This window comes from Sceloporus occidentalis, unplaced genomic scaffold (assembly GCF_023333645.1).
Source record: "Sceloporus occidentalis isolate IW3139 unplaced genomic scaffold, rSceOcc1.0.p SCAF_5, whole genome shotgun sequence".
NCBI classification, from domain to species: domain Eukaryota; kingdom Metazoa; phylum Chordata; class Lepidosauria; order Squamata; family Phrynosomatidae; genus Sceloporus; species Sceloporus occidentalis.
In genome coordinates this window covers 74,624,226-74,650,620 of record NW_028316985.1, presented here as the reverse complement: position 1 = coordinate 74,650,620, position 26,395 = coordinate 74,624,226, and the positions used below count along the sequence as shown (strand labels likewise).

General features: G+C 39.0%; 1 protein-coding gene across 3 annotated transcripts in view; it reads right to left on the bottom strand.

Moving 5' to 3' along the window:
• LOC149312328 (plexin-B2-like) overlaps positions 1-26,395 on the bottom strand; it is a 377,818-nt gene that overhangs the window by 54,615 nt on the left and 296,808 nt on the right. For all 3 annotated transcript variants that reach the window (XM_089524408.1, XM_089524410.1, XM_089524409.1), the window contains 4 exons: positions 19,241-19,401; positions 16,031-16,179; positions 13,526-13,634; positions 1,927-2,063 (listed from right to left, as the gene is read on the bottom strand). In XM_089524408.1, coding sequence (XP_089380534.1) covers positions 1,927-2,063; positions 13,526-13,634; positions 16,031-16,179; positions 19,241-19,401 — 556 coding nt within the window. The remainder of the gene's footprint in view (positions 1-1,926; positions 2,064-13,525; positions 13,635-16,030; positions 16,180-19,240; positions 19,402-26,395) is intronic.

The following is a 26,395-nucleotide window of genomic DNA, read 5'->3' as shown; positions in this document are numbered from 1 at the left end:
AGTTGACTGAGGACTACCCTCAATTTAGGTGCCTAATACAAAGTTTAATGAAGGCTTTCCTATTTTAAAATGAGTTGGTGGTCCATCTATTAGTTCAAAATAAGTGCAATACACTGCATATATAGTATTGCTTTCTTTCTTGTTCCATATTAACTGGTTATATTTTCAATAGCCAAAGCAAACATATGAAGCATCCTACAGTAAAGCCCTGTTTAAGACATCAGTATAACAGAATAGATTTGACATTTGCAGATATCACTCTATGCTGCTTCTATTATCATTTTCATTTTTTCTCTTGTAACATTTACAGTGGAGGCTGTCAGAGCAGACTAGAGCCAAAGCACATTATATCATCCATGGGGATTCAGCCAAAAAAAGTCTTTCTAAAGTGACTAAGACCCATCTGTAACAGATTCTCCCCTTGTCTGCTGAAAATACCCTTTGAGCTGTAATCCTCAAAACCAAGCATCCCATGATAAGATTCCGCCCCCACTGAACCCATAGAGTCTGGCAGAATAAAAAAATCAACATTTCTTGCCTATTGTGATTTACTTCATTAGTTAGGGACTTTTTTTTGTGTGTGTGCTGACCATCATGTTTAAGATTCACTCCATAACAACAGAGGCCTAAATCCAAGTGTTAGTCTAAACAGAAGTACACCCAATGGACTCTAAATCAAGACTTGGTAAATCAAGTCTTGGTAAAAAAGATCTTGGTAAATCAAGACTAACGTATGTTTTATTGTTTTCATGGGTCTAACTATCATTAGAACTATGAACTGGATTAGGCTGGAAAGGTGAGCTGGGATTGTTTTGCTTGGGAAAGATGGATATTTTCAAGCTATTGATGACAACAGAGTTAGAATCTCTGAAAAAATTATTAGTCAGATATAATTGTTGTTACTTTGCCATTTCTTTCTTATTTTGAATATTTAATAAAAGCTATCTGCATTGATACAGCTGGGTGTTACATTGACATGGAATGTGTCCTGCCTAACCTTATCACATGTGGTGCCATCATCACCCAAACATCATCAAAATGGGGCAGAAGCATCATGATGTGGCGATCATGCCTGGTGCTTCTAAACTGAAATGGAAGTGTTATCATCATAGAATCGTCAGGGAAGCAGCCTTTTTCTTATTAACGGATTAATCCGTTAATAATAAGAACAGGGCTTCTCCGTTGACGATTCCATGATGTTAATGCTTCTATTTCAATTTAGAAGTGCCAGGCATGATCACGCTTTGACACTTCCGCCCCATTTTGATGATGTTTGGGTGACGTTCCAGACCGTGTGTGATAATCTCCATAGAGACTCACAACATGATGGCATTACATTTATTGCAAAGCATGTGAGAAGTCGATCAAGACATTTCAGCTAGGATGGGATCACTCATGACAGTTATGCTTCTACACAGCCAATGGAAGTTGAGCAATGGTACTTAGTTAAATGTCCCCAAACTATCTCCACTGAAACATGTTGTGTAGGAATGGAAGAATGTTAAAAAGAAATGAGCAAGATACAATTGTTCGTCTCAAGCAGAATATAGCCACTTAAAATAGAGCCATTGATATACACAGAAGCTTCCATTGCTTCCATTGATTTAATGGTCTACTCTAGTTGGAACTAATGACTGTATTTAGGCCAACGCCTTTGATGATTATTTCTATGTATCTAAGTAACCAATTGCTATTAAACTCATTTGCTATAGATAGATATGTGTGACATGAGAATCACAAGGGACAGAAAAAGAGATTGGTAGTTTCCATTAGTTACCAGAATGGTTAAGAAGAATTAGCAAATAAGGAGAATCGCTTCAGATGATGCCAGGATAGTTCAAATGTAACTAAAGGAACAGAAATCTGTAACATATACATTAATTATAGCTAAGGTACGGTGGCAGATAATGTTTGTTGTCCACTTACACTTTACAGGGTTCATGGTCAAGGTAAACTTTAACATCTTGAATAGAGCCAGTGTCCAAGTTTGTGCCACTGATGGTCAGGACAGTTCCTCCAGCTTGGGGACCTTTTTTGGGATATATTCCTGTAGGTTCAGGGTCCTGTAACCAGTAAATCACAAACTGGTTAAACTCAGTTATTGCTTTAAAAAGGCACATTCTAAGCATGGTAATAATGCTTATCTGGGGGAAAAATAGATCAGTGAAGAAGAAATGAAAGGGATTACAAACAGACTCATATTTGAAGATTACAGAGCTATAAGCTGCTATTGATTTCAAGGCCCTAGCTGCAACACTGCGGATTAGCTGTCTGTTCATTTTCTGAAGGTTTCCTTTTGAGCTTACAGTTTTCTTAGTTTCAGTGTTTCCCCCTATTCTTTACTGAATGATAACTGTATCATTCCCAAGAACAACAAAGCAAGTTCTTGAATGTTATGGGAAAATGTAAAATCAACAACAACAACTAGGGTTGCCATTTGAATATATGGCAACATTGTACTAAACTATTATGGATGCCCATTGCACTCCAAAGTCCATTGTGACTTTGGTTCAACTTGCTCACCTTGGCTGCATCCTCATGGCAGAAATAATCTGGTTTGACACCACTTTAACTGCCATGGCTCAGTGCTATGGAATTCTGGGAACTGTAGTTTGTTGTGGCATCAGAGCTTTGGTCTGCTCTGGTGCCACAACAAACTACAGTCCCTACAATTCCATAGTATTGAGCCATGACAGTTAAAGTGGTGTCAGACTGGATTATTTCTGTTGTGCAGATGAAACTCTTGTGATACTTCCAAATCAGCCAATTTCCCATTGGTGATATGGCTGCATACGTGTGTACACACACACACACTCAAGTGAAAAAAATGTTTTCTTGTACATGGATAATGACATTTATTAATTTATTTTACTCCATATCTGAGTGGAAATCATAATCCTGAAAGCCAAACACCGCATCCCCTTTTATAGCATATGACAAAAAACCACAAAAAATATAAACAAACACTTAGTACCCACAAACTTCAGGAAAAGACAGAGACTGATTCATTGTCTCAGATACTACAGCGAAACAATACAAACTAGAACTGCATGCTCACATGTGTGTTGTCAGTGTTCATGACTCCTTTCTGCAGTAAGCCCAGAAGATATTTTGAAGGCTAGTGTGTGTGTGCATGCCTATTTTATATTCTTAGACTCAAAATAAACATAATTATTCAGCATCTTTTCCTGCATTACACACACACACACACACACACACACACACATATATAGAGAGAGTACAAGGCACCAATTGAAAGAATCATAGACATAGATGGGAAAGTCTTTCTATTTTCTGCCCTGCTACTAATAATGCATTAGCTTTTGTTTTGAATATAGTGCACACCTTGTTATGTTTTATTGCCTAGATTACTTGCCAAAAGGTATCATGAATCTTTTTCTTTCGGTACCACAGTAAACTTCTTAAGCAGTAATAACACCAATTCATCTTCTATCCAGGCATACCCTCCTGTAGAGTATATCAGCTTAAGAGCTACAAGAATAAAGTCTTGTAATAGATGGTTTTAGATGGATTCCTGACAAAACTTAATGGCCTGGGCCTGATTTTACAACACATAAAATAGGCTTCGTTGGCCCAGGCTTGGTTTCTAAAGCGTAGTTCAAGAATATTCATGACATGCTTGGAGCTACCACATTCTTGCAGGCCACAGAAGAGTAGGATAGAGGAGAGGCAGGACAGCCAGCTTTAGCCCTTTCAAACCTGTTATCTTGTGGCAGACATTCTAACATGGTGCCTTCTGAATTGTTTCTAGCCAGATGGTCACTGTAAGAACTAAACTGGGTTATTTTCATCTCTTCCCTTTCTATCCTTGCTTGTGTCATATTTTAAATTTAAATTGTAAGCCTGAGATACATGGGATATTTATGCTATATATCTTTGGGAGTTGTTCAGGAAGATTTTTGGCTAATACCATACATACGGACCTACTGCGTTTCTAAGAAACAGGTAATACACGTGGCTCTAGTTATAACACTATGATTATGTGCATACAGACACAGTAATTTGCTATAATACTCTCTCCTTTCTTGTGAAATAACGTGGCACCACATGTTTGCCCACTCCTACATTAAGATGTGATCCCTCAGGAGTGTTATCCATGAAGGCACATGCCTCAGTTACATCTCAGTGGGATGTGCTCTATGTGGTGTCTCCATGCATTTAGTTCTGTGGAGGTGCTCTTTTCTGTATTATGCCAATATCAGAGCTATATTTGGTGAGGTCACAAAAAAAAAAAAAGGACTTTTTCTGTGGCTTCTGAGAACCACCCCTAAACAAAGACATTATAGTTCTAATCAAAAGGAATGAGATCTGACACATACATCTAGTTAACTTCACATTAGAGCTTCTCAATTCATAGAAATCAGGCAAGGGCAACTGTGGTCTTCCAGGTATCTGTTACCCACAATCCTTATCAGCCCTAGCCAGGATAGCTAACAGTGATGATTACACAAACAGCAGACCAAAAACTGGACCATTGTTGTTCTCTTCTCAATTAAGTGTTGAATGGAAACAATAGGTGAATTTGGCTATCATGGCAAGCCAGAATTCCAGGTTGCTGAGGGTAAATCACTCTGCAAATGTAGTTGTTTTTGTTTTGTACTTTCAAGTAATTTCCAAATTATGGTAACCCTAAGGAGAACCTATCATGAGGTTTTCTTGGCAAGATTTCTTCAGAGGGGGCTTGCCGTTGCCTCTGTCTATGGCTGAGAAAGTGTGACTTGGCCAAGGTCACTCAGTGGGTTTCCATGGCCAAGCAGGGATTCAAAGCCTTCTCTCCAGAATTATAGTCCAACACTCGAACAACTACACCATGCTGGCTCTCCATGCATGTCTATACTGGCTAATCATACCTACCACAGCTCTTTGGCCTTTAGTGTATTGCTCATGCAATGAACCCAGCTGGGGTAGTCTACCACCTTTTCCCTTTTCAGATGGAGCACCCTGCCAAGGTTTGTTCTAGGATTATTTCTCTAGCTTTTTGGGAGAGAGACAAGCCAGGGAGTGGACTGCTACTGGGTTTTCATATCACAATTTGTTTAGCTACTCCTGTTGCACACAGGTAGCATTTGCTCTTGTTGTAAATCACTGGGCAGCATGTAGCAGTAAGACAGAGAACCTAAAGAAACTTGGCTATGACACCTGAGGCTGCCTAACAGGATGAACTATCTGTGACACTGTAGAAAAGTGCACACTCAATGCATAGTGGACTTTACATGGTATATCAACCATATACACAGATCTGTAGTCACTTGCAAATAAATACAGACTCTAATCATACATTACCTTATAGGTTACTCTCCAGCAAAATGTAAGCACTTTGTTCAAACAAAGGAGATTTAACATGCACTCAGCTCTGTTACCGAAATTACTGGGACTTAAAACATTTAACCTTTGTTTTGTTCCTCACCCTCCCATCACTTTTTTGGCCAACATTCAGCATACATACTGAACCATATATCAAAACTGGTTATAAAAATTATGCACATGATTTTTAATTTTGAAGAAACATTTTTTGGGAACATAAAAAAGCTGTGTAACTTTTCCTTTTTGTTTAATATAATCATCTGGTGCTCAACAAAGCTGCCTCAGCACACCTAATGTTTTCTTTAATGGGCCAATAAAGCAAACCATAAACCTTTTTAGTGCTATAAATTTAATGAAAGGCTCTTTTTAGAATGAAATTGTTCACAACGGGTTGCCTGGAAGGTTTTAAATCTCTTACTATTTTGTTAGAGAATGCTGATTTGATGATGAAACCACCACATCTAGCTTTGTATAGCCAGTATCATATCATTGTAGCTAATCTGGTTTGTAGAACAATAGCTATCAACTTGATTTGTCCTGAGTGATTTGTTCAAGTAGGCCAGAGATAGGAATTGTGCAGTCTTCCCCAAGGTGTTGAACTGCAAATATGAGCATTTTCACTATTGGCTGCTGCTAATTTGGTATGCTGTGAGCTGCAGTTCAACAATATCTGGAGGACAGTGTGATTTCCACTCTGAGATAGGCCAATACTGAATGTCTATCAAAGCAGATTAAAAATCATACCACCCAAAATGTATCTCAAAAGCATATTTATACACTGTCTAATAGTGACTATTTTAACTAAGAATGTTTGAATATAAGATAGCATGTATGTCTGTAGCTTTATCCTTCTTTTGGGAAAGTGAAGGCTTAAGCATTTATTCTAATCAATTAATATGAACTTTATTTAGTTAAATAAATAACATTGTCCAGAATCCTGTTAGTGACACACACACATACATTTTGAATGGGCACAAGAGGCTATTCTTCAGTCACTTGTCTCCCATCTGAAATCATTTCTCCCCAGGTAGTTGCAGTTAGCTAGAGAGAGCAAAAGAGGCAAAAGAATAAGGTTGACATTCTGCCTCCTTTCAGTAAATTGCAGCAGGAAAAAGAGACAGTTTCTGCTGCTTCATGCTCTCCAACCATCCCAATTAATCCTCTGTCGTCTTCCTTTTTCTGATGTAAAGTATCAGTTTCTCTCTCCTCTCATTTCCCCCCCTTCATCCTGTGCTTATTTCAACTGCTGCAAAGTAAGTAATTTTCACTCTATTAACTTAGCAGTTGGAAAACAGGAGGGGGCAGAATCATGCCCTTCCCTGTAAACTCAAGTAAAAACAAACTGCTGCAGCCTACCCTAGCTTGTATATCATTAACAAGCCTTTTGTTTAATTTTTTAAAAACTGTGTTAATTGTCTTTAACAGTTTTTGCCACTTTGACCACTCTCTGATGCTGCTTGGAAATAATTCGCCCTGATTTTCATCTGTGAAATGTTGGAGAATATGCTGCCTGGTTAACTTCCCCTTCATGGCATTTAACACCAGGGGCCTCATGAGACTTGGTCTGTGAAAAGAGAGCACAAGAGTATACAGAGTGCCATCTAGGATGTCAGCTTATATCTTTTCACACAATGTGAGAAATTAAAAATAAGAAATGTAAAAGAAGATGAAGTAGGCCTGCCTGGGGGAATACATGATCTGCTTTGTAAATATCAGTAAAACTATCAATATTCCACATGTGTGGAATGGCTAAACCCTGAAAACAAATCTTTGCTAGTCCCAATTAGAGCAGACGCAATGAATCAATGGGATTTACATGCATGTTGATTTACCATTCAGCAGCTGATTCAACTGATCCCCTCTAGTTGCAACTAGTAATTGGACTGAATTACTATGACATTTATATGCTGCTTTTCTGCCATTTAATAGCCTTCAAAGCAGCTTACATTTAATATCATATCAAAATAAAATAATAAATAAATAAATCCAAAGGTCCATTAATAAAATTAGACAACATAAAACAATAATTGTAGCTGGGTTTTAAAAAATAGACTTAACAACGTCAATGGATTGGCATGGACAGAGTGGTGATAATACTAAAAATAAACAGTTTACACAAGCAATTTGACCATAAAAATATGAAATGGGAAGAAGCAAGACCCGGCCCAAAGGATCCTTTAAAATGATAAGAAGCTGCTTTGAGGGATATTGATATAACAGAATAATACTGTTCCTCTATTATTTTAGGAATAGCAAAATTTTCACTGCTCTTTCCTCCATTTCAAAGATTTTTTACGAAACTGCTTGCTCATCTTATTGTTTCTGAAGTGGCCCTGGAGCACTCTATCAATGTTTGTTGTGGTTTTAAAGACAATGTTTTACAGTAACATTTAACTTCGTCTGCAGGATCAGCTATATAACAAAGAAGAGATTTAAAGTCATATCTGTTCTCTAAAATAAAAAGAAGGAGCCTTCTGGTAGATAAATTATCCACAAACAATGCCTATAGGCGATTGCAGAGAAAGACAAAGGCTGTTAAGACAGTGTAAGCAGACTATATTGCCTGGCTTCAAGTTCAAGTGTTCTGCCAGAAGCTGTAAAAGATCATGCCCTGCTCCCAGAGATATAAGAATACCACACTCTTAATGTGGTCCTATTGGTTTTTTTGTCCTTTGAGGTCAGCAGCAGTCACTGTTTCTTCACATAACAGGAAAGGTAAAGAAAGTGAAAGTATGTTATTATCCACATAATTTAAACATGTACCTATACTGCAGACACAAATTCAGTAATAACTGGCATTACTGCATATTTGGTATGCATAAGCCTACTGCAAAAACAGAAGGCAAGGAGAGAGAGAGAGAGAGAGAGAGAGAGAAATCTTTCTACCCAATGAATAAATCAGCAAGAGTTTTAAGTATCTGGCATAAATTCAGATTTTCACTCCTTGCTTCCTACAGCCTTTTGTAGTGCAGAATATTTTCCACCTAGAAAACTTGCTTAGAAGAGTTTCCAAAACCCATGGAAAGGCATTTGGAGGCTGCAGAAGAGTGACAAATATGCACCCCTTGCTTGAGAGCACAGAAGCTACTTTCATGGGCACACTAACGCAGATACTGATGATAGTATATTCAAGTCAATCTTTATTTACAGTCAATAGACCCAGAGAGACATGCTATTAACATATACAATATAAAGATTACATATAACTTAAAACCATATAAAATAGAAAGATTACATAAAAGATACAGGAAGTTTACATAAAATTAAATTGTCAGATTGGTTTATAATACTGGAGATTATTTTTCATCATATAACTATAGATCTAGGGTATGCTGCCATTAGTCTGGCCCCTTTTTGATAATTTGATATCTCTAATTATAATAGCTAAAGACAAAAAAAATGGCAACATAGGTAATATTCATGCATTTGTCTTGCAACAGCATTTTGTAAAACATTTCAGAATAGCCCGGCTTACTGCTCAGTAACAGGGCAATCAGCTGGTTGTGGCACTGGTTATAAAAGGCACATTACAAACGTGTGATAGATTTTCAAGGGCAAAATCAAGCTGAGGTGGGAAGCATAGCTATTAGCATACCTACCAAAAACTAAGTTTGAAGGGAAAACACTGCATCTCACCTTAGTGATCAAGATGCGATACCTTGGAACAGTTAGATTTTTAAGGTAGGAAGGCCGACAGAAAGTTCCTGCATAATGAGGTATTAGGGCACCAGGAGAGCAAGATGTAATAGTACTCATCATGAGGCTGTAAAAAGCAATGTCCCAGAGTCTCTGCTTCAGCTATTTTAATGCCTTCTCATGGCCTGATTCAGAAAGACCAACAGAAGCTTGCTTTATAAGTCCATCTGCTGGTATAACTGTCCGAAGCAAGGAGATCCACCAACCTGACTTAAAGATGAATACTCTGACTCAAAGTTTGAATGCAAACAGCAAGCATATCCTCCCAACTCTTTTTAGAGAAATATTCCCCAATTAGATTAAGATACTTGATAGCCTATAGTTTTGACCACTTAATTTCTTATTTTAGATAATTTTATTGAATATTTATGATTGTAACACAGGAGGGTTACAGACCGCCAAAAAATATGTAGTGACTATGTATTAGGGTTAGGAAGGTGCGGTGTTTCCGTACCCCCCATAGCGTCCAGACGTATCGTGGTGCCTATGATGTTGCGAGTGGGCCAGCGGCGCCTTGCGGTGTCATAGCTGCACCACGGAAAGAAGCTCCATTTTGGAGCTTCTTTTTTGCTCCGTAACGGAGCCGCACGGTTTGGCTGCAGTGGCTCCCTCACGGAGCAAACAGCTGCGGCGGCAGATCTATACAATCTTAAACTGGAAAGTTCAGGATACAAACATTTTAAATAAACAATTTTTTAAAATGCTGATCATCATTTACATCCATTTTTAGGTTTGTAACCATGCAGATTAAAAATGATACTGTGGTAGCAGTAGTAATGAAAGCTAGACTTTCACAATAAATGGTCAATGCACTGCAATTTTGCCAACTGCTGCTAGGGCATGACAGCATAGTGTCAGCAGACTACTTCTTTTCTAATTCTGGCCACCCTTCTTTACTTATCCTTCTTCTTTCCTCTTTTGACTTGACCACATTCACTTCCTACGAGCTATTACTCAACATGAAAACTGCAATTTCACAAGCAGAACAAATTCCTCCAGAGAATAACCTAACCCTGACTTCTTATAATGTGGTACATTTCACTAGTTTTGTATTAAACTTCAATAATGACACCTGATTTTTCTTAAAAGATTTTCACTATACTTGAACAGTGTGTAGTCACTTGCACATCAGAAGTTCACTCAAGCTATGTCTTACATGCATTATAGGATCCTGCAACTTTAAGCATCATGTCTGTGGCAAAACCAATTTGAGACCTAGTCTTTGGTATGGCAACTAGTTGTATGTATAATATGAAGGCACAGCAAGCTACCTAAGCCTCAAATTCTTTATGCCATTGGTTTTGAGTAAACAATCTAACTGAACACATTTTGAGATTAATGTTTGTAGTGCCATTCATAAGACATTCTACATAGAGTTTCACAAAATCACTTTTTGGTTTACTAATCTCAGAATCCCCTAGACAGCCTTGGCAGTGGCCATCATGGCCTGGAGATTTTGGGTGTTGTAGCCTTACAAAGTAACCTCTCTACACTGTGATTTTTCAGCAGCTCTGTATTCACTACATAGTGAATACACATGTATTTAGGGTTGCCATAACCCGGCGGCCCCCGTGCCATTCACGGTTTTGGAGGGCCCCTCCCGGTCACGGTCCAGTTTGGGCCCCCACCCATGCCTTGTTCCCGGTTTGGGGGGTCCGCTCCGGCCATTGCCGCTACCGCTAATGCGGCTGCTGCGGCGCCGACCCACCTCCTCCTCCTCCTCCGGCTCCACCTTCCTCCTCTTCCTTGGCAGGCCGGCGGCAGAAGCGCCGCTGCCACCGCGCCCCCACTGAGAGATCTTGCGCGCTGCCCAGGCCTCTGTAGGGGCCAGTGGCAGCGCGCGCGCCTTCCCCATTCCCTCCGCGCGCGCGCGTGTGCTTGCCCCGCTTCCCTTCCTCCCGCGCCAGGCATCCTAAGGAGGAGGAGGGGGGAGAGGAGGAGGAGGAAGGAGCCGGAGGAAGGGTGCCTGAAGGCCAGGGCAGAATTGGGCGGAGGAGGAGGAGGAAAAGGAAAGCTGAGTCAGTGGCCATTAGGTGTGCCTTGGTATTTTGGGGGTTTTAAATTATTTTTTAAAATATAAAATACTTATTTTATTTAATTATTTTAATTTTTATTATTGATTTTTATTTTTTATTTTATTAATTTTTATTATTGCTTGTTTTTATTTTGTTTCATTAATTTTTATTATTGCTTGTTTTATTTTGTTTCATTATTTTTTATTATTGCTTGTTTTATTTTGTTTCATTAATTTTTATTATTGCTTGTTTTTATTTTATTTCATTAATTTTTATTATTGCTTGTTTTTATTTTATTTCATTAATTTTTATTATTGCTTGTTTTATTTTATTTCATTAATTTTATTATTGCTTGTTTTTTATTTTATTACATTAATTTTTATTATCAAATATATACACCCCTGCCTTGTTTTTTATTTTTTTTTCATTATTTTTTATTATTAAATATATGCAAGTGCATTTTTTGTGTATTTATGGTGCTTTGAATGCTAACAAGTCTGCCTTTCTTGGCCAATTATAGTGATGATGATGATGATGATGATGATGATGATGATGGTGATATTGATATCAACAAGCCTCTGAGGCACGGCCAATGTAACTTGCTGTGATTTTTACAAACTCATGCGCAGTGAAGAAAAACCACAGTCCCTTGCCCAAGTACACACTTCTGAGAAGTACAGTTGAACCTGAGGGCAAGTACATTTCTGCCATCTGGAATAATGCCAAAATGTCCTCCATTTTGATCATGCCTAAAAACATGCATTTATATTAACATTTTTTAAAAAAAACCTCAATTTTTTGCGCGTCCTCCATTTTTTTTAAAAAAAGTGTCCTACATTTGAAAATGTTGCCCTACATTTGTCCCGGTTTGGAGGTCCTCACTTATGGCAACCCTACATGTATTACATACATATAATTATACCCATAGCACATATGGTGGCTCAGCAGTTAAAAAGCTGACTCTGACAACTACAAGATCAGCAGGACAGCAATTCGAGGCAACATAATGGAGTGAGCTCCTGTCACTAGTCCCAGCTTCTGCCAACCTAGCAGTTCAAAAGCATTAAAAGTGCAGGTAGATAAATAGGTACCACTTTAGAGGGAAGGTAACAGCATTCGGTTCAGTCATGCTGGCCAATGATCACAGAGTTGTCTTTGACAACATTAGCTCTTTGGCTTAGTAACAGAGATGAGCACCACCCCCTACAGTCGGATATGACTTGACAACCTTGTCAAAAGGGAAATCTTACCTTTTAATGTATTCACTCTTGGTATTACAATAATTTCATCACATGAGCTATCTCCTACAGTACAATTTGCCTTAAAGCTGATTCTCTTTATTAGAGATGGGTGAGAATTCAAGTGCAGGTAACTAATTACTGAAATAAGCCTGGTTGAATTATTTCAAGCAGATTTGATACTGGCAGAGCCCAACTGGAGTACCACTTCCATAATGCAACCCTTTTAATACCTGTGATCCACTACTAGCTCCTATTCATCTTCCAAGACAATTTTTTCTTAGGCCCGGGACAGACGGTCCTGAAGCAGCGTACCTTTGCCGATTCTAGGGTTAGGGACCGTGCACCAACCACACACTCCCTAACCTTAGCATGGCGGCAGCCTAATGGCGGTGTTCCGTCCACATGGGTGCCGCCATCTCGACGTAAGTGACGTGCAGCATATAGATGTTGCTGCGTGTGGCGTATGTCACGAGTGCGCAATAAGCGCACTGGTAACGTGTGCCTGATGACCCCAAAAGAACCTGTTTTTCCAGGTTCTTTTTGGGGCGGAGGGATGCAGGGTAGTTTGGCTGCTGCAACATCCTCCAGGAGGGAAACAGGCCACTGCTGGCCTGCCCTTTTAGGGCAGTCTGTCCTGGGCCTTAATTTGTGGAATGAAACAGAAGGCTTCTTCTTCTCTGCTCTGGAATCACTGCCTAGACTACGAGCTCCATGATTCTCTGGCAGGCAATGACCCTCTGTGCTCCATTTGCTGTTGCTTTGGAAGGCTTGAGAGAACCTGTCAACTTTATTGGAGCAATATCTTAATAGCTAACCCATCTGCTTTCTATAAGATGGGGCATTTTTGGCTTTGGTGGGAAAAAAAAGTTGGAATCATAGCCAGAACATCTGTGCCCTCTGAATGCCTGCAGAGCATTCCCAATGTTAGACTTAATGCTTAAGGGACTTTGGGTGTGAACATAAGACTGTCCATCTCTTTCTTCTGCTTCAGTACAGTTGCTATTATTGAGTTACTTAAAATAGGATGACATTTTTAAAACTATAATGAACAGACTTCTAAATTCTGTTTCAAGAGGAACTTCTGCGTTCCTAGGATAGGAAATCTAAGCAAATTTTCCACCCAACTGCAGCAACAAAGATCAAGACCTTGTTTACGATACGTGAACACTTATGTTCATCCCAGTGGGAAATGGAAAACAAGATGCTGCATGTTAAAATAAGGTAAGGTATTGACAAAGACTTACTTACCTGATATGTAAACTGCACTTCTTCTGTTGATGTGCCTTCTTTTCCATTTATATCAACTTTAATTTTACCCTCTTTTTTTTCTGGCACACTTCCCACCTCACAGACAACCCTATTTGGAAATGACAGAAGTTTGGATTAAAAATAAAACAAACTCAAAAACAAAACCCCAAAAATGAGTGTGTGTCTTTAATGCAGCCCATTGTTTGTATATATGGTTAGATTAGATGGTTCAAAAGCAAGAAATGTAAAATAAAATATAATAGGTCATACAATTTGCTTGTTATGATCTCAACACAACACACTGCTATCCATAACCACTCATAAGTAAGCGATAATGCTAAATGGGATTTACATTTAGCATTATCACTCACCTATGAGTGGTTATGGGTAGCAGTATGTTGTGCTGAGATCCTAACAAGCAAATATCATTATCAAAGATCAAAACTCACGGCAGAAATAATTCAGTTTGTGTTAAAATATATTTCTAATTTGTATTGAAAATGTTCAGATGTGTCAATGGTTAACTAAGGTTTAAAATGGTTCCTGTTGCAGGCCAGAGAGCCTAGGCCTGGAAGAACAAGTCTTCAAGGACATGTGCTGAGACATAATATACACAAAATGTATTATTGTTATGGTCTTGTGTAGTATGGTGACTTCATGGGAAAGAGGTGTGTCCACTTGGTGGGAAGGTTGATCTTGTGTGAGAACAAAGACTGATGTCACATTCGAGCTTCTAGCATGGACTCTGAAAGAGTATAGTTGTATAGTAGCCTGCTGTAAAGTGTAAATAGCAACAAAGTTAATAAACGCTCATTTGAGTGAAAATCTGTGTGGAAGTTACTTTGATATTGAGTAGCTGAGAAGACTGCATCTGTTCCAGTTGATACCAGTCCAGAACCACCGGTAACAAGAGACATCAACCATCCCAAAGATTTTTTTCTCTAACAGTTTGACACTGCTTTAACTGCCCTGGCTCAGTGCTAGGGAATTCTGAGAACTGTAGTTCTGTGAGACAGTTAGACGTTTATTGCATGGGCCCTGAAACAGCTCCGTTGCATTCCAAAATGGGGGCACGCATGGGCATGCACAGAATGGGATGGAGCTAGGAACAGATCTTACTGCACAAGGGAACGCCGCTGCTGCTGCCGAGCATTCCAATTGTGTCCTACATCTGTTCCAGAGGGCGTGATTTCTGAGAACTGTTCCAAAGCGTTCTCGGAAATGGCGCCCTCTGGAACGGATGTAGGATGCAATTGGAATGCCCGGCAGCAGCGGCAGCGTTCCAATGTGTGGTAAACTCTGTTCTTAGCCCCATCCTGTTCCATGCACGTCCCCGTTTTGGAAAGCAACGGGCCCATTTTAGGGCCCGTGTGATAAACTTCTTAGCCTTCTCTGTCAGTGAGCTCTGGTGCTACAATAAACTACAATTGACAGTTAAAGTAGTGTCAAACTGAATTATTTCTGTAGTGTGTTTTGGACCAAAATCCCCACTAGCATGACTGGGGGAGTTAAACTCAACTCTAAACCTTCAACTCTAAATGCATAAACTATTAAAAGAGCTCTGTCATTTCAACAACCTGAGATCAAAATTTATTTCTTGAAAAAGCAAAAAAACAAAATCTATAGACATACTGTTTTCCTCATTTGCCATGTATTTATTCTAATATTAACTATAGAGAATTAATATATTACTGATGGCAGGGTTTAAAATGTCTTCAAGTGAACTTAACAAGCATTGACCCAAATCCAATTGTTAATTGCAACTAGATTAAATCTACAAAATTAATAAAAACTTGCTAAGGGTTGACTTATGGAGTTCTCATTTCTTCCTTACATCTACATCAGCTGGGACTAATATAGTGTTCCCTTGCTATCCGCTGGGATTTGTTCTGGACCCCCAACGGATAACAAAAATCATGGGACCTCAAGTCCTGTTCTTTTCAATGGGTGTGTGCTCCTGCTTGCCCATGTGTGTGTATGCTCAATGAAAAAGCCAGGGCTTCCTTCCTGCAGAAGTCCAAACTGTGGATGGCAAGCCCACAGTTGGTGCGGGCACACTGTAACTGGATTTACATCAGGAAAGGAAACTATGCAGCCCCCACCCCCCAAAGTAGTTCTTGGATAGCAATTCCCAACATTCATCACCACTGTCTGGGCCGCCTAGAGGAGTTAGTGTGCCCCCCACCCCTGTAAGATCACTTTTGAAGCAGTCAAGCATCATCTAGTCCAACACCCAGGCATTTTGGCACACCTCACTTTTTTCTGGTATGTACTCGGCTTGGTTTTTTTCTTTTCCCTCCAAATATACGTTATATATGTATACCTATGTTAAGAACTTTCTCTCTCTCTTTCGTAGGGAGAGGTGGGATATAAATAAAAATGTTATTGTTGTTGTTGTTGTTGTTATTATTATTATTATTTCTTTTACATTTCAATTCTTAAGTATATATAATCCTCACCTGCCCTTACATTCTCTGGTATTCAAAGCATTTGAAAATTACTTACTTGGTAGAAACAGAGTAGAATTCTTCTTTAAAGATACATTCAGTATCTGCCACCGTTATCGCTTTAACATCCGTTGCTGTGATGCCCAAATTAGATCCCATTATGGTTAATAAAATTCCACCACTTAGTGGTCCATTTTTTGGTTCAATCTAGAAAACAGATTTGAAAAATCTCAGTAGCAAGTCAGACTGATATAGTGAACATTTTACCAGCAGTTGAATATTTAGTGGTGACTGAAAAGGTAGAAAGGAAATGTAGGATTTAAAGTTGAAATTTTGAACCCTGAAATTTTGACCCTTCTGAAAGTTGTACACAAGATCCAGTGCAATGTGAATAGCACAGTTGGTATAGATTAACCTTCCTAAACAATTTCTACCTTAGTCTGTCTCTGCTCAGTTTAATAATTCTTCAGAATTCAAAAAGGTTCTTGGCATAAAGCACCACTATGTAAAAAAAAAAATGTGGGGAAAGAGTAATTTATGTACTTTCAAGATCACATTCTTTTTATTCTGGGGCCGACACTTTTGTACACTTGTACATGTGCCTATCTTGCAACATTTAGGCACTTCTTGGAAACCATGGCTGCATGTGCGCTGTAAAAATAATGCAGTTTGATGTTTTAACTATCATGGCTCAGTACTATGGAATTCTTGGATTTGTAGTTTTGTGAGATATTTAGCCTTCTCGGGGTCAGAGAGCTCTGCTGTCACAACAAAGGCAAAACCCAGTATTGAATAGCATAGAGCCATGACAGTTAAAGTGGTGTCAAACTGCATTAATTCAGCCTAAGTTTTTTTATACTGTGTACAGGAAATGTGTCACCCTGCAATTCCCATTATCTCTCATGCCAGAAATGGTCCAAAACACACTCAGAAAGTTTGAGACTGTCCTGACTCAGTGCAAGGGAATTCTGATAACTGTAGTTATGTAAGCCATTTACCTTCTCTGTCAAATAACTCTGGCGCCACAATACACTACAGTTCCCAGAATTCCCTAGCACTGAGGCAGGGCAGTTAAAGTGGTCTCAAACTGGATTATTTCTGCAGTGTATTTTGGACCTATGGTGGCTAGAGCTGATGAGATTTACAGATCAACAACATGTGGAGAACCATATATTCCTTCACCTGTTTTATACTCCCAAGAGTATTAAATGTAGTCTGAACTACAGACTGCATGACTAATGCTTTTTAAAACCAATTAAAGGTAGTGGTTTTCAATTTAAATATTACCTAGGTGTATGAAAATCTTGAAAGTGATGAAAATATGCTCCTTGAGAATTGTTTTATCTTCAAGGAATGCAAGGAAGAATGCTTTTGACTTGACCCCCCAGTACATTCTGCAGTTTAAAAGAAATTGATGTATGCATTTTAACTTGCAGATTTAACTGTCAGGATGGAATGTGATTGGCACTATACAATGATGATATAATCTCCCATTTTGGCAGGTTCATAGAGAAGATTCTTGGCTCAACAAACCAGGCCCTATTATGTAAAGAATGTTACATCTGAACCAGCTCATTGTGTTAAATCAAACTTTATGAAGAAGGCTGCATTCACACTGCAGAAACAATCCAGTTTGACACCACTTTAATTGCTATGGATCAGTGCTATGGAATTCTAAGAATTGTAGTCTGTTTAGGTATCAGAGCTTTGCTCTGGTGCCAAAGCAAATTTATAATTGCAAGAATTCCATAGCACTGAGCTGTAGCAATTAAAGTGGTGTCAAACTGGATTGTGGATGCAGCCAAAAGGGGGGAAAAGCTCAATGGAATAATATCATCTTCCGACATTTCATAAAATACTTCCATTCAGTGGTTCAGGAATGGCTGTTGCACTTCTCTTTCCTAAACTGTCCTGGTAATGAAGTAAATCTCATGCCAGTAAGACCTCCTCTATTACCAGAACATCTCCAACACAATATGAGGCTTCTGCCATGATATTGGAAGGAGACATGCCAAGTGCTTTGAAGTTGGAAGAAACTTTACGAAAACATGACTCTAGATGTATGAATGCTATCTGCCAAACATGAGCCCCATTCAAGTGAATGGGGCTCAAGCATACACGGAATTCGCCCTAAGCGAGGGGTCTGGAACGGATTCCCTGCGTAAGGCAAGGGTCCACTGTATTACGGATCTCCAATTTTGGGCCGACTCAATTGGGATTAAATGGTCTTTGAGATAACCTGGTCCCAGGTAATTTAGGACACAACAATGCAAAATTATCAGCTTGATTTGACCCCAAAGGCAAATTGGAAGCCAACTCATTTCTTAAAGAACATACCATCATTTTGTACTAGGTGTAGCTTCCAAACACTTTTCAAATACAGCAGATTACAATAATCTAACTGAGAGATAATTAACTTAATGTAGTTACCAGGCCTGCAGGTAAATGAACAAGTCCTTCTCGATCATAAATTAAGGTACGAACATCACTATGGCAAGATCTGCCTTCCCTAGGAAATGGTGCACCGGATGCACCAACCAGTGGGCAAAGTCAAATCTGGCTACAGTGGCTACATGGCCTTGTAAGGCCAATGTGGGGTTCAAAAACATTCATAAACAATGAATTTTATCTTTACAGGGAGTACAACCCCTTTGAGAACAGGCTGTAACCTCAACCTTAGGCTAGCTTTCCCACTGATCAACATATGTTCCATCTTGTTTAGACTGAGCCTCAATTTATTTACTCACATCCAATAATTCACTGCATCCAAACAACAATTCAGTGCTTCCACAACCTCTTTGGCATCAGTTGTAAAGAACAGATAAAGATGGTTATCAACATACTATTGACACCTGACCCACAAACTTTGGATGACCTCCTCCAGCAGCTTCATACATGTTGAAAAGCATAAGGGATAGTATTGAGTCCTGTAGGACCCCAAGGTTAGTGTTCAAGAGGCTGAATAACAATCTCTCAGCACCATCTTCTGGGAATAGTCAACCAAGGAAGAGTTCAAAACAGTGTCCCCAAGTCTCATATCAAATAGCCCAAAAGGATACTGTGGAATCAACATGGCCCATCCACTTCTTCTGTAAATCATCCAGCAAGACAACCAACTCATGTTTGGGTAAAAAAAAATAACATTAAAAATCAAGTGACATTGTTTATAACAAGGAACTTTACAAAACATGCTAAGGGTCCCCAGAGTTGCAAAACTGCTTTGGAAGTATCAGAGAAAATATCATGAAGTAATAAGGACTTTGCCTACCTGAGTAATGACTGGAGGAGGGCAGATTTCAGTAGAATTTAAACACTGGTTTTTATAAACACAGCTATTTCCATCATTACACCAGACACATTCATATTTAGAATCAGCCGCAAGACACAAGCTGCAATCATCCCGACCATAGGAGCAGCTGTATAATGTCACTATAAAAAATTACAAACCATATACGTTTGTCTCAGTTACTATTCCATAATCCAAAACAACTCAAAGCCTAAATAAAGTATGGTGTGTCCTCATTGAATGATTTCTGTATGACTAAGAGACAATCACAATTTCCTGTTCTCAATAGATCAATAGCACAGACCCATTTATAACTACATATGCTGAAGTTTTGCAGCCACCTGGTGTGAAAGCAAGCAGGCCCTAAATGGAGTCAGATGTCCCAAGTATTAGAACTCTCACATTTGTCAAAGCCAACTTTGACTGTTAGGAATATAGTCTTAGGAGTTTATTACACTAGCGAGATCCTGTGGGAAAACGGGATTTAAACGAGAATTAAATTAAATTCAAATTTAAACAGAACCTGCAAATTTGGAAAGTTTATCACATCAAACTGCTGCTAAAGTGAAATGACACAAAGTTAAAGCAAAGTTAAAGCGGAGAAAAACTCCACCTTTTTACTTTCAGAATTTTTTGAAAGTAAAAAGCTGCCATTTTCTTTTGGTTTAACTGTGTGTTATTTCACATTAACAGCTACGTTGTGTGATAAACTTTGGGCATTTTTGGGTTATCCCTAATTTAACACTCGTTTAAATCCTGTTTTCCCACAGGATCTCACTAGTGTGATAAACTCCATAATGGTGGCAACACAAGAAGCGACAAAGATAAGCAAAGCAAAATAAAAAGATCAGGAACAAAATACTGGAGTTCAGAGTTTCTTTTTAGAGGATTGAGTGGACTGGTTATGTTCAGACAGATTAATGATCACATCTGAGGGTGGGAAGGAGCTTCCTCCAGACCAAACTGAATGCAGAGAATAATGTATAATTTGCATTATTGTTGCTTTATTAAATTATTATAGCATTGTTGACACTTTTGGTTCCATTAGGAAAAAAGCAGGGCACAAATCAAATGTTTTCTTTTCACTTGTAGAACAGGGGATGATTGTTGAATTTATGACAGATGTTTGCTTTAGAGCAGGGGCTGGCAGCTCCTGAAAGTCCAGCAGGCCTATACCTCTGAAACCCATAGAGGGACAACATGCCACTGCCAGTAACACTGTCTATTTCCTGTCAAAACTTCGTAATGCAGAGGCAAAGGGGTAACATTTTCTCTTTAAAAACAAAACAAAATGAAATCCCCTTTAAGCAAAGTACACACATCCTTATTTACAAGAAGATTAGCTCTTCCAGAAAGCTAATTTCCTTGCTTTTTTTTTTTTTTTTTTTTTTTTTTACAGAAGGCCATTTTAAAAAGCAAATGCCACTTTTGGCACAGAATATTTTAGCATTTGGATGTAGGCCACTGAGCAGAATTGTTAATTAAATATGGCAGAGTCAGTTCAGATGTTTTTCTAAGCAGGATGTTTGTATGCTGATGGAGGAGAGCTGTAGCTCTGCTGGGTGTAGAGGCTTGAGATTACCTCTTTCACCTCTAGAGAGTATAGTGAAGATAAGAACAGAAGGAGAGTTAGTTATTCTAATGTTTAAAAAAACAAACAAGAAATCATAAAAATAAATTCACAATTCAGGTGGTGTACCACAGTCAGGACTTCCCTTCATACATTCTCATATACACCAATATACTACAAACCATTTCTCCCCCCCCCCCCCTTTACATTTAACTCTAAGGTCATCCAAAGCATCCCCAAGCATGCACCAAAGGTTGACAGATGAGGTCAGAGTCCAGGGATGGGAGGGCACTGCAGAGCACTCAAATCCTGATGAGGAATGCCCTGTCACATCGGGTTATCATGAGCATGAAAGAAAGACAGAGTGTTTCTTCGGCCCATAACAATTTTGAATCTGTTGAGGGGGTAAAGTTAACTGGAGTTGAATTTGTGGAATGTGAAAGCTTCTTGAAATAAAGAGACATTCATCACAGCCCAGAGGGGCATTCCTGAACATGTGGAGTAAATTCAAGATGCTGGAAAACTGGGAATGTGGATCAAGCATAACACACTTTTACTGACAAGTCCACTTCTGGGGAAAAGGCAGGGTATATTAAAAAGTCGATAATAATAATGAGTAGATTATCATTCCAATAGAACACCTATACAGGACAGCCCCTGCAGTTTCAATCCTTGGGCTCCTATCATTCCACTTGCCCTTTTTACCCTGGATCTGGTATTTGGGCTTTTAAATGACATTTATACTGGACAAGTGGTTGTTGTGATCAGTGGGCACAGTGTGGTGAAGTGTGACCAGTCTTCCTTCTTATTAAATTAAAACATCATAGATGTAGAAAATAAAAACAGTAAAGGTTTACTGTATATCATATAAAAACAGATATCTAGCCTTGTGATGTTTCCACATAGCGCACCTCAGTTTCAAAAGAAGTAACATTTCTCTCCAGGGTTCCCCAAACCCTGATCCAGATCTCCTAACTGGACTGCTCTCTATTTCTGACTGGCCATAAGTTATATCCTTTCATTATATTTCCCCCCACATATTATAGCTTCTGAGGTTGAATCTGCACTACAGAAATAATGCAATTTGACATCGCTTTAAGTGATATGGCTTAATGCTATGGAATTCTGGAATTTGTAGTTTTGTGAGAGATTCAGCTTTCTCTGTCAGAGAGCTCTGGGGCCCCAACAAACTACAAATCCTAGGAATGCACAGGATGGAGCCATGAAAGTTAAAGTGGTATCAAACTGGATTATTTCTGCAGTTTAGATTCAGCCTCAGTTATATCCTTTCTCAGAAATTGCTATGGACCCCATGATTCCACAAACTGTGATTGGCTGGCTCTATCCAGGCTTGCCCTACTTCTTTCCAGTGCCACCATCTTAACTGGAAGCAAGTATTACTAATGTTGCACAAAAAACTTTTAGTCCGAAATAAGTGCTACAGAAAAGGTGAATTGAGGGTGGGGATATAGAGATGCTCTGTAGTGGCTTAGTAAAATTACTTAGTAAAGTTAGCAAATCTACTGTAAACCCCAATTGCTGGCAAGGGGTGGTAGTGACAGTGCTCAGGATGTGTATATTTTCAGAATAACTCACAAGAACAGTGAGTTATAATGCATCCCTGTGTTCTGAAGCCAGTTGCATTAGAAAAAAGTATAATCATAGTCAGCATCCCATTGTATTTTTTCAAAAGAAGATAGTCTGGCTAGATTGACAAAGGTTTGTTTTTACTGAGAATGGGAAATGTGGATTTTGTTTTCTTTTTGTTTTGCTTGGAGGGCATGGTCCACCAGCCACATCCCTAGAACATTCAAATCTATTCAAGGTGATATGGTTGTGCACATAGTGCTGAACAAGACCTCTGATGGTTTTTCTCTCTCCTGTGCTCAGTGACTGGCACAATATAGAATTAAATGAGCTTGACTAACAGGTTATGTTGAGTCTAAATGGCTGGCATCATAGGGGTGGGAGCAGAATAAAATACTTGTCTGCTGCAAAAAGTAAGGGACAGCAAATAACAGAGAGCCGAACAATCACTGAAGCAATTGTAACAGAATTACTGATTTCACCTGGTAGAAAACTTTGAAAAGATGTAGAGAAGGAAAAATAAATACTCCCCTTCTTCCTGATTATCAGGAAGGATCAGAAATAGCTAGCCTTTCCTTACATTTATACAAATAGGATTTTGAAATTAGGAGATGTACAGTACTTGAAATTTATTTTAACCAACACATTAAGTAAAGAGGTCATCTGCTTAAATGTCTTTGCCTGCTTCTGAGGGCGAGAGAGTGTGACCTGCTCAAGGTCAACCAGTGGATTTCCATGGCCGAATGGGGCTTCAAAGCATGGTCTCAATAGTCCTAAGTCCAACGCTCTAACCACTACACCATGCTGGCTCTCACAGTAGTAAATAGTTTTTTAAAAATAAGGACTTAAATCCAATTGTTATTCCTGACTAGAATAAATTAATACATCAGTGGAATCTAGATAAATGTTAATTTTCTACGTTCTCATTAATCCAACATGTCTACTCTAATTGGCACAAGTAATTATACTTATATAGTCCATGACAAATCCATTAAAATTTTCATCATTCTCATAAAAGTTTTTTAACCAAATGATCATTCTAAAGGTTTCTTAGCTTAGTAAACTTCAGGTTTAAAGTTGGAGGCATAATTGATATATAAAAACTTCCTACCAAAGAGTGAGAACGTGAAATTACATAATTTTTTTAAATTTTTTAAATTTAAAAAAAGAAAAGAAAAAGAAATTATATAAGGTTAACTGAGGCGGGATACAGACCGCCCATTTGGGGAGAGCTGCAGCCGCCCCTTTGCACCACGTATTGGGGCCAGGGTGGCCACAACGGCAGCCCAGAGGCCCCAATCCAGTGCTTTTCAGGACCAGGGGCCAGTGGCAAAATGCCGCTCCTCCCTGGTCCCGAAAAGGAGTGTCCTTGGGGCTTCATGCCCCAGGACACCCCAGGAGCCGCAGCCAGAGGAGAAAGGGGACACTCGGCCCGTTTCTCCCTAGTGCCGTTCCCGCAGCAATCTAGTTGCTGCGGGAACAAGGCGCCCTCCAGGAAGAAGCTCCGTTTTGGAGCTCCTTCTGGCGCTGCTGTTAGGCCGCCACAAGCAGCCTGATGCGATGCAAGCACATCATGCCTGCGCCGTTTGGATGCGGTGTGGCCGTCACGTCAAAATGGCAACGCCCATCTGTACAAGGCGCCGCCATTTTGACATACGGAATACGTGCTAGGGTTGCAGGGCGTCTTTAAAGGATGCCCCGAGGCAACGCTAGCACATATCCAGGCTGGCGCAAAGCACCGGTCTGGAAAGTGCTTGAATTCCCATAATGGGTTTAAGTCTACTTTTTTCATTTATTTCTTTTCAGCAAGTTCAATTCTATCTCTTGCCTCTGTAATAGGCATGGCAAACACAGGGTGTTTTCTAAGGTTGATGGGAGTTGCAGTCCAACATCATCTTAAATGTAAAGGTAAAGGTAGTCCCTTGACATGAATGTCTAGTTGTAACTAACTGTAGGGGGAAGTGCTCATCTCTGTTATTTGAAGACTGCTCTGGTGGTCATGTGGCCAGCATGACTGCACTGAATGCTGTTACCTTCCCAGTGAGAAATGGTACCTATCTATCTACTTGCATCTGTATGCTTTCGAACTTCTAGGTTGGCAGAAGCTGAGACTAGTGAAGGGAGCTCCCATCATACAGCACTTGGGCCTCAAACTGCCAACCTTCTGATTTTCTGATCGTCAGAATTGGCATCTTAACCATCGTCTTATGGGGCTACATACTGTACCTTCCACTGCTATATATTATAGGAGTAATAAACTACATGCTTAAAGATGTAGTTACCACCTGTGTCTTTTTCCTCTTACCTTGGTTTGGACCCTTGCAACATGATCAGAGAGATTGTAACCCTTTGGTTACAGTACATTCTCCTCCCAAGCCTGGTGCCTTTATCTGTGGATATTATCAAATTGGAACCACAGCAGTGAGAAAAGGTTTCAGACTTTCTCCTAGAAGGATCCCAATATATCTCAGGCCTTGCATTCTTTTGAGTGAAGATTTTAAAAAGCTGTAGTGTCTACCTACAACTCTTTTGGTTGAGTAAGGTGCTGAAATTGTAGAACAGATACACACTTTAAAAATTAATTTCATCCTCTGTTTTGCCTTGCAGTTACTTATGCACAAACAACTGCAAGACAAAACTGAGAACACAAAAATTAAAAAATGCCATCTGTTCTATCATGTTCCACAGATATTTTCTTTATCTTCCTCTCTGTTACAATTCTTTAGATATTTAAATGGCAACCCTTAGTCTTCTCTTCTCCAGGCTCCCTGAAGCTTTCCCTCAAATGTTTTGGTCTCCATATGTGTTATTATTCTTGCTGTCCTTCTTTGAACCTGCTCCAACCTGTCTATATCCTTCTTAAAATGAAGTGCAGTACTCCAGATGAGGAGCATGCAGAATATAGTAGAACTACTGCTTCCTTTGAGTATGGTGTATTGCATATGGGCAGTGGTTATTGTATCTATGGAGGAGAGTGGGCACATGCTTTTAATAGACATGGTTTTAAGTGCTTTGATTCCGCCCTAGGAATAAAGATTTGCACATATTGTTATCTGAACTGAGCACTGAAATGCCATTGATCTGATGTATGAAACAAGCTGATTAAATTCTGAATCCTGAATTTTATGGGTCTAACAGCAAGACCTTCATCTGACCAACTGATATTTTCCACCTGTGTGTGCAGGAATGGGAATGATTCTATATCTACAGGTCAGAATCTGAACTGTCTCCAAATTAAATCCACAATTACTGAAGGCTCTGACCGCTGCACACAATACAAAGACAGAGCTCAAAGAGTTAATAAGTTTCATTACTGATCAGCTCATTAAGTATACCAGCAGTAAGCCAGCTATTAGATTCAATTCCTATCCATCATTTTTAGATACTAGCTGTGAACCCATTGATAAAACAGGACAAAGGATAAAAGGAATGTATTGGATTCCACCGTGTTCAGAGTCTCCAGTGGCTATAAAAAGGCATTAAATGCCAACATTACCCGGCATTCTCTAAATGTGTCATAGGAAGAAAAGATTCATTTATATAAAGAAATTCAATAACTGAAAACCTTCTATACAGTAACTATTGGAGCAACCCAGTAACTAATGTCATAGCACGATGGGTATATATTCAGCTATTCTAAAAGCTTGAAAGTTGTAAATTAAAAAAAATCAGTAAAAGAAAATCTGGAAACCATTAGTATCAAAAAATTAACAAAGTATCAAAAAAAATCCTAGTTCTGTTCTCTTTCTGTTTTATTCCTGACTTTTTAAAATCAGCTGTACTCTGCTGTCTCCAATAAACTTAAATTATGAACCTATAAATCAATTAGATTTAAAATTATATATAGCTTTCTTTGAAATATAATAAAAAATCACTGACTTGTTAAGCTAGAAAGGATCAGAAGATCATCTAGTCTAGACATATACACTGTAGTAATTTTTTTTTGTACTTATGTCAAATTGGATTGCTTTTTCTTTGGA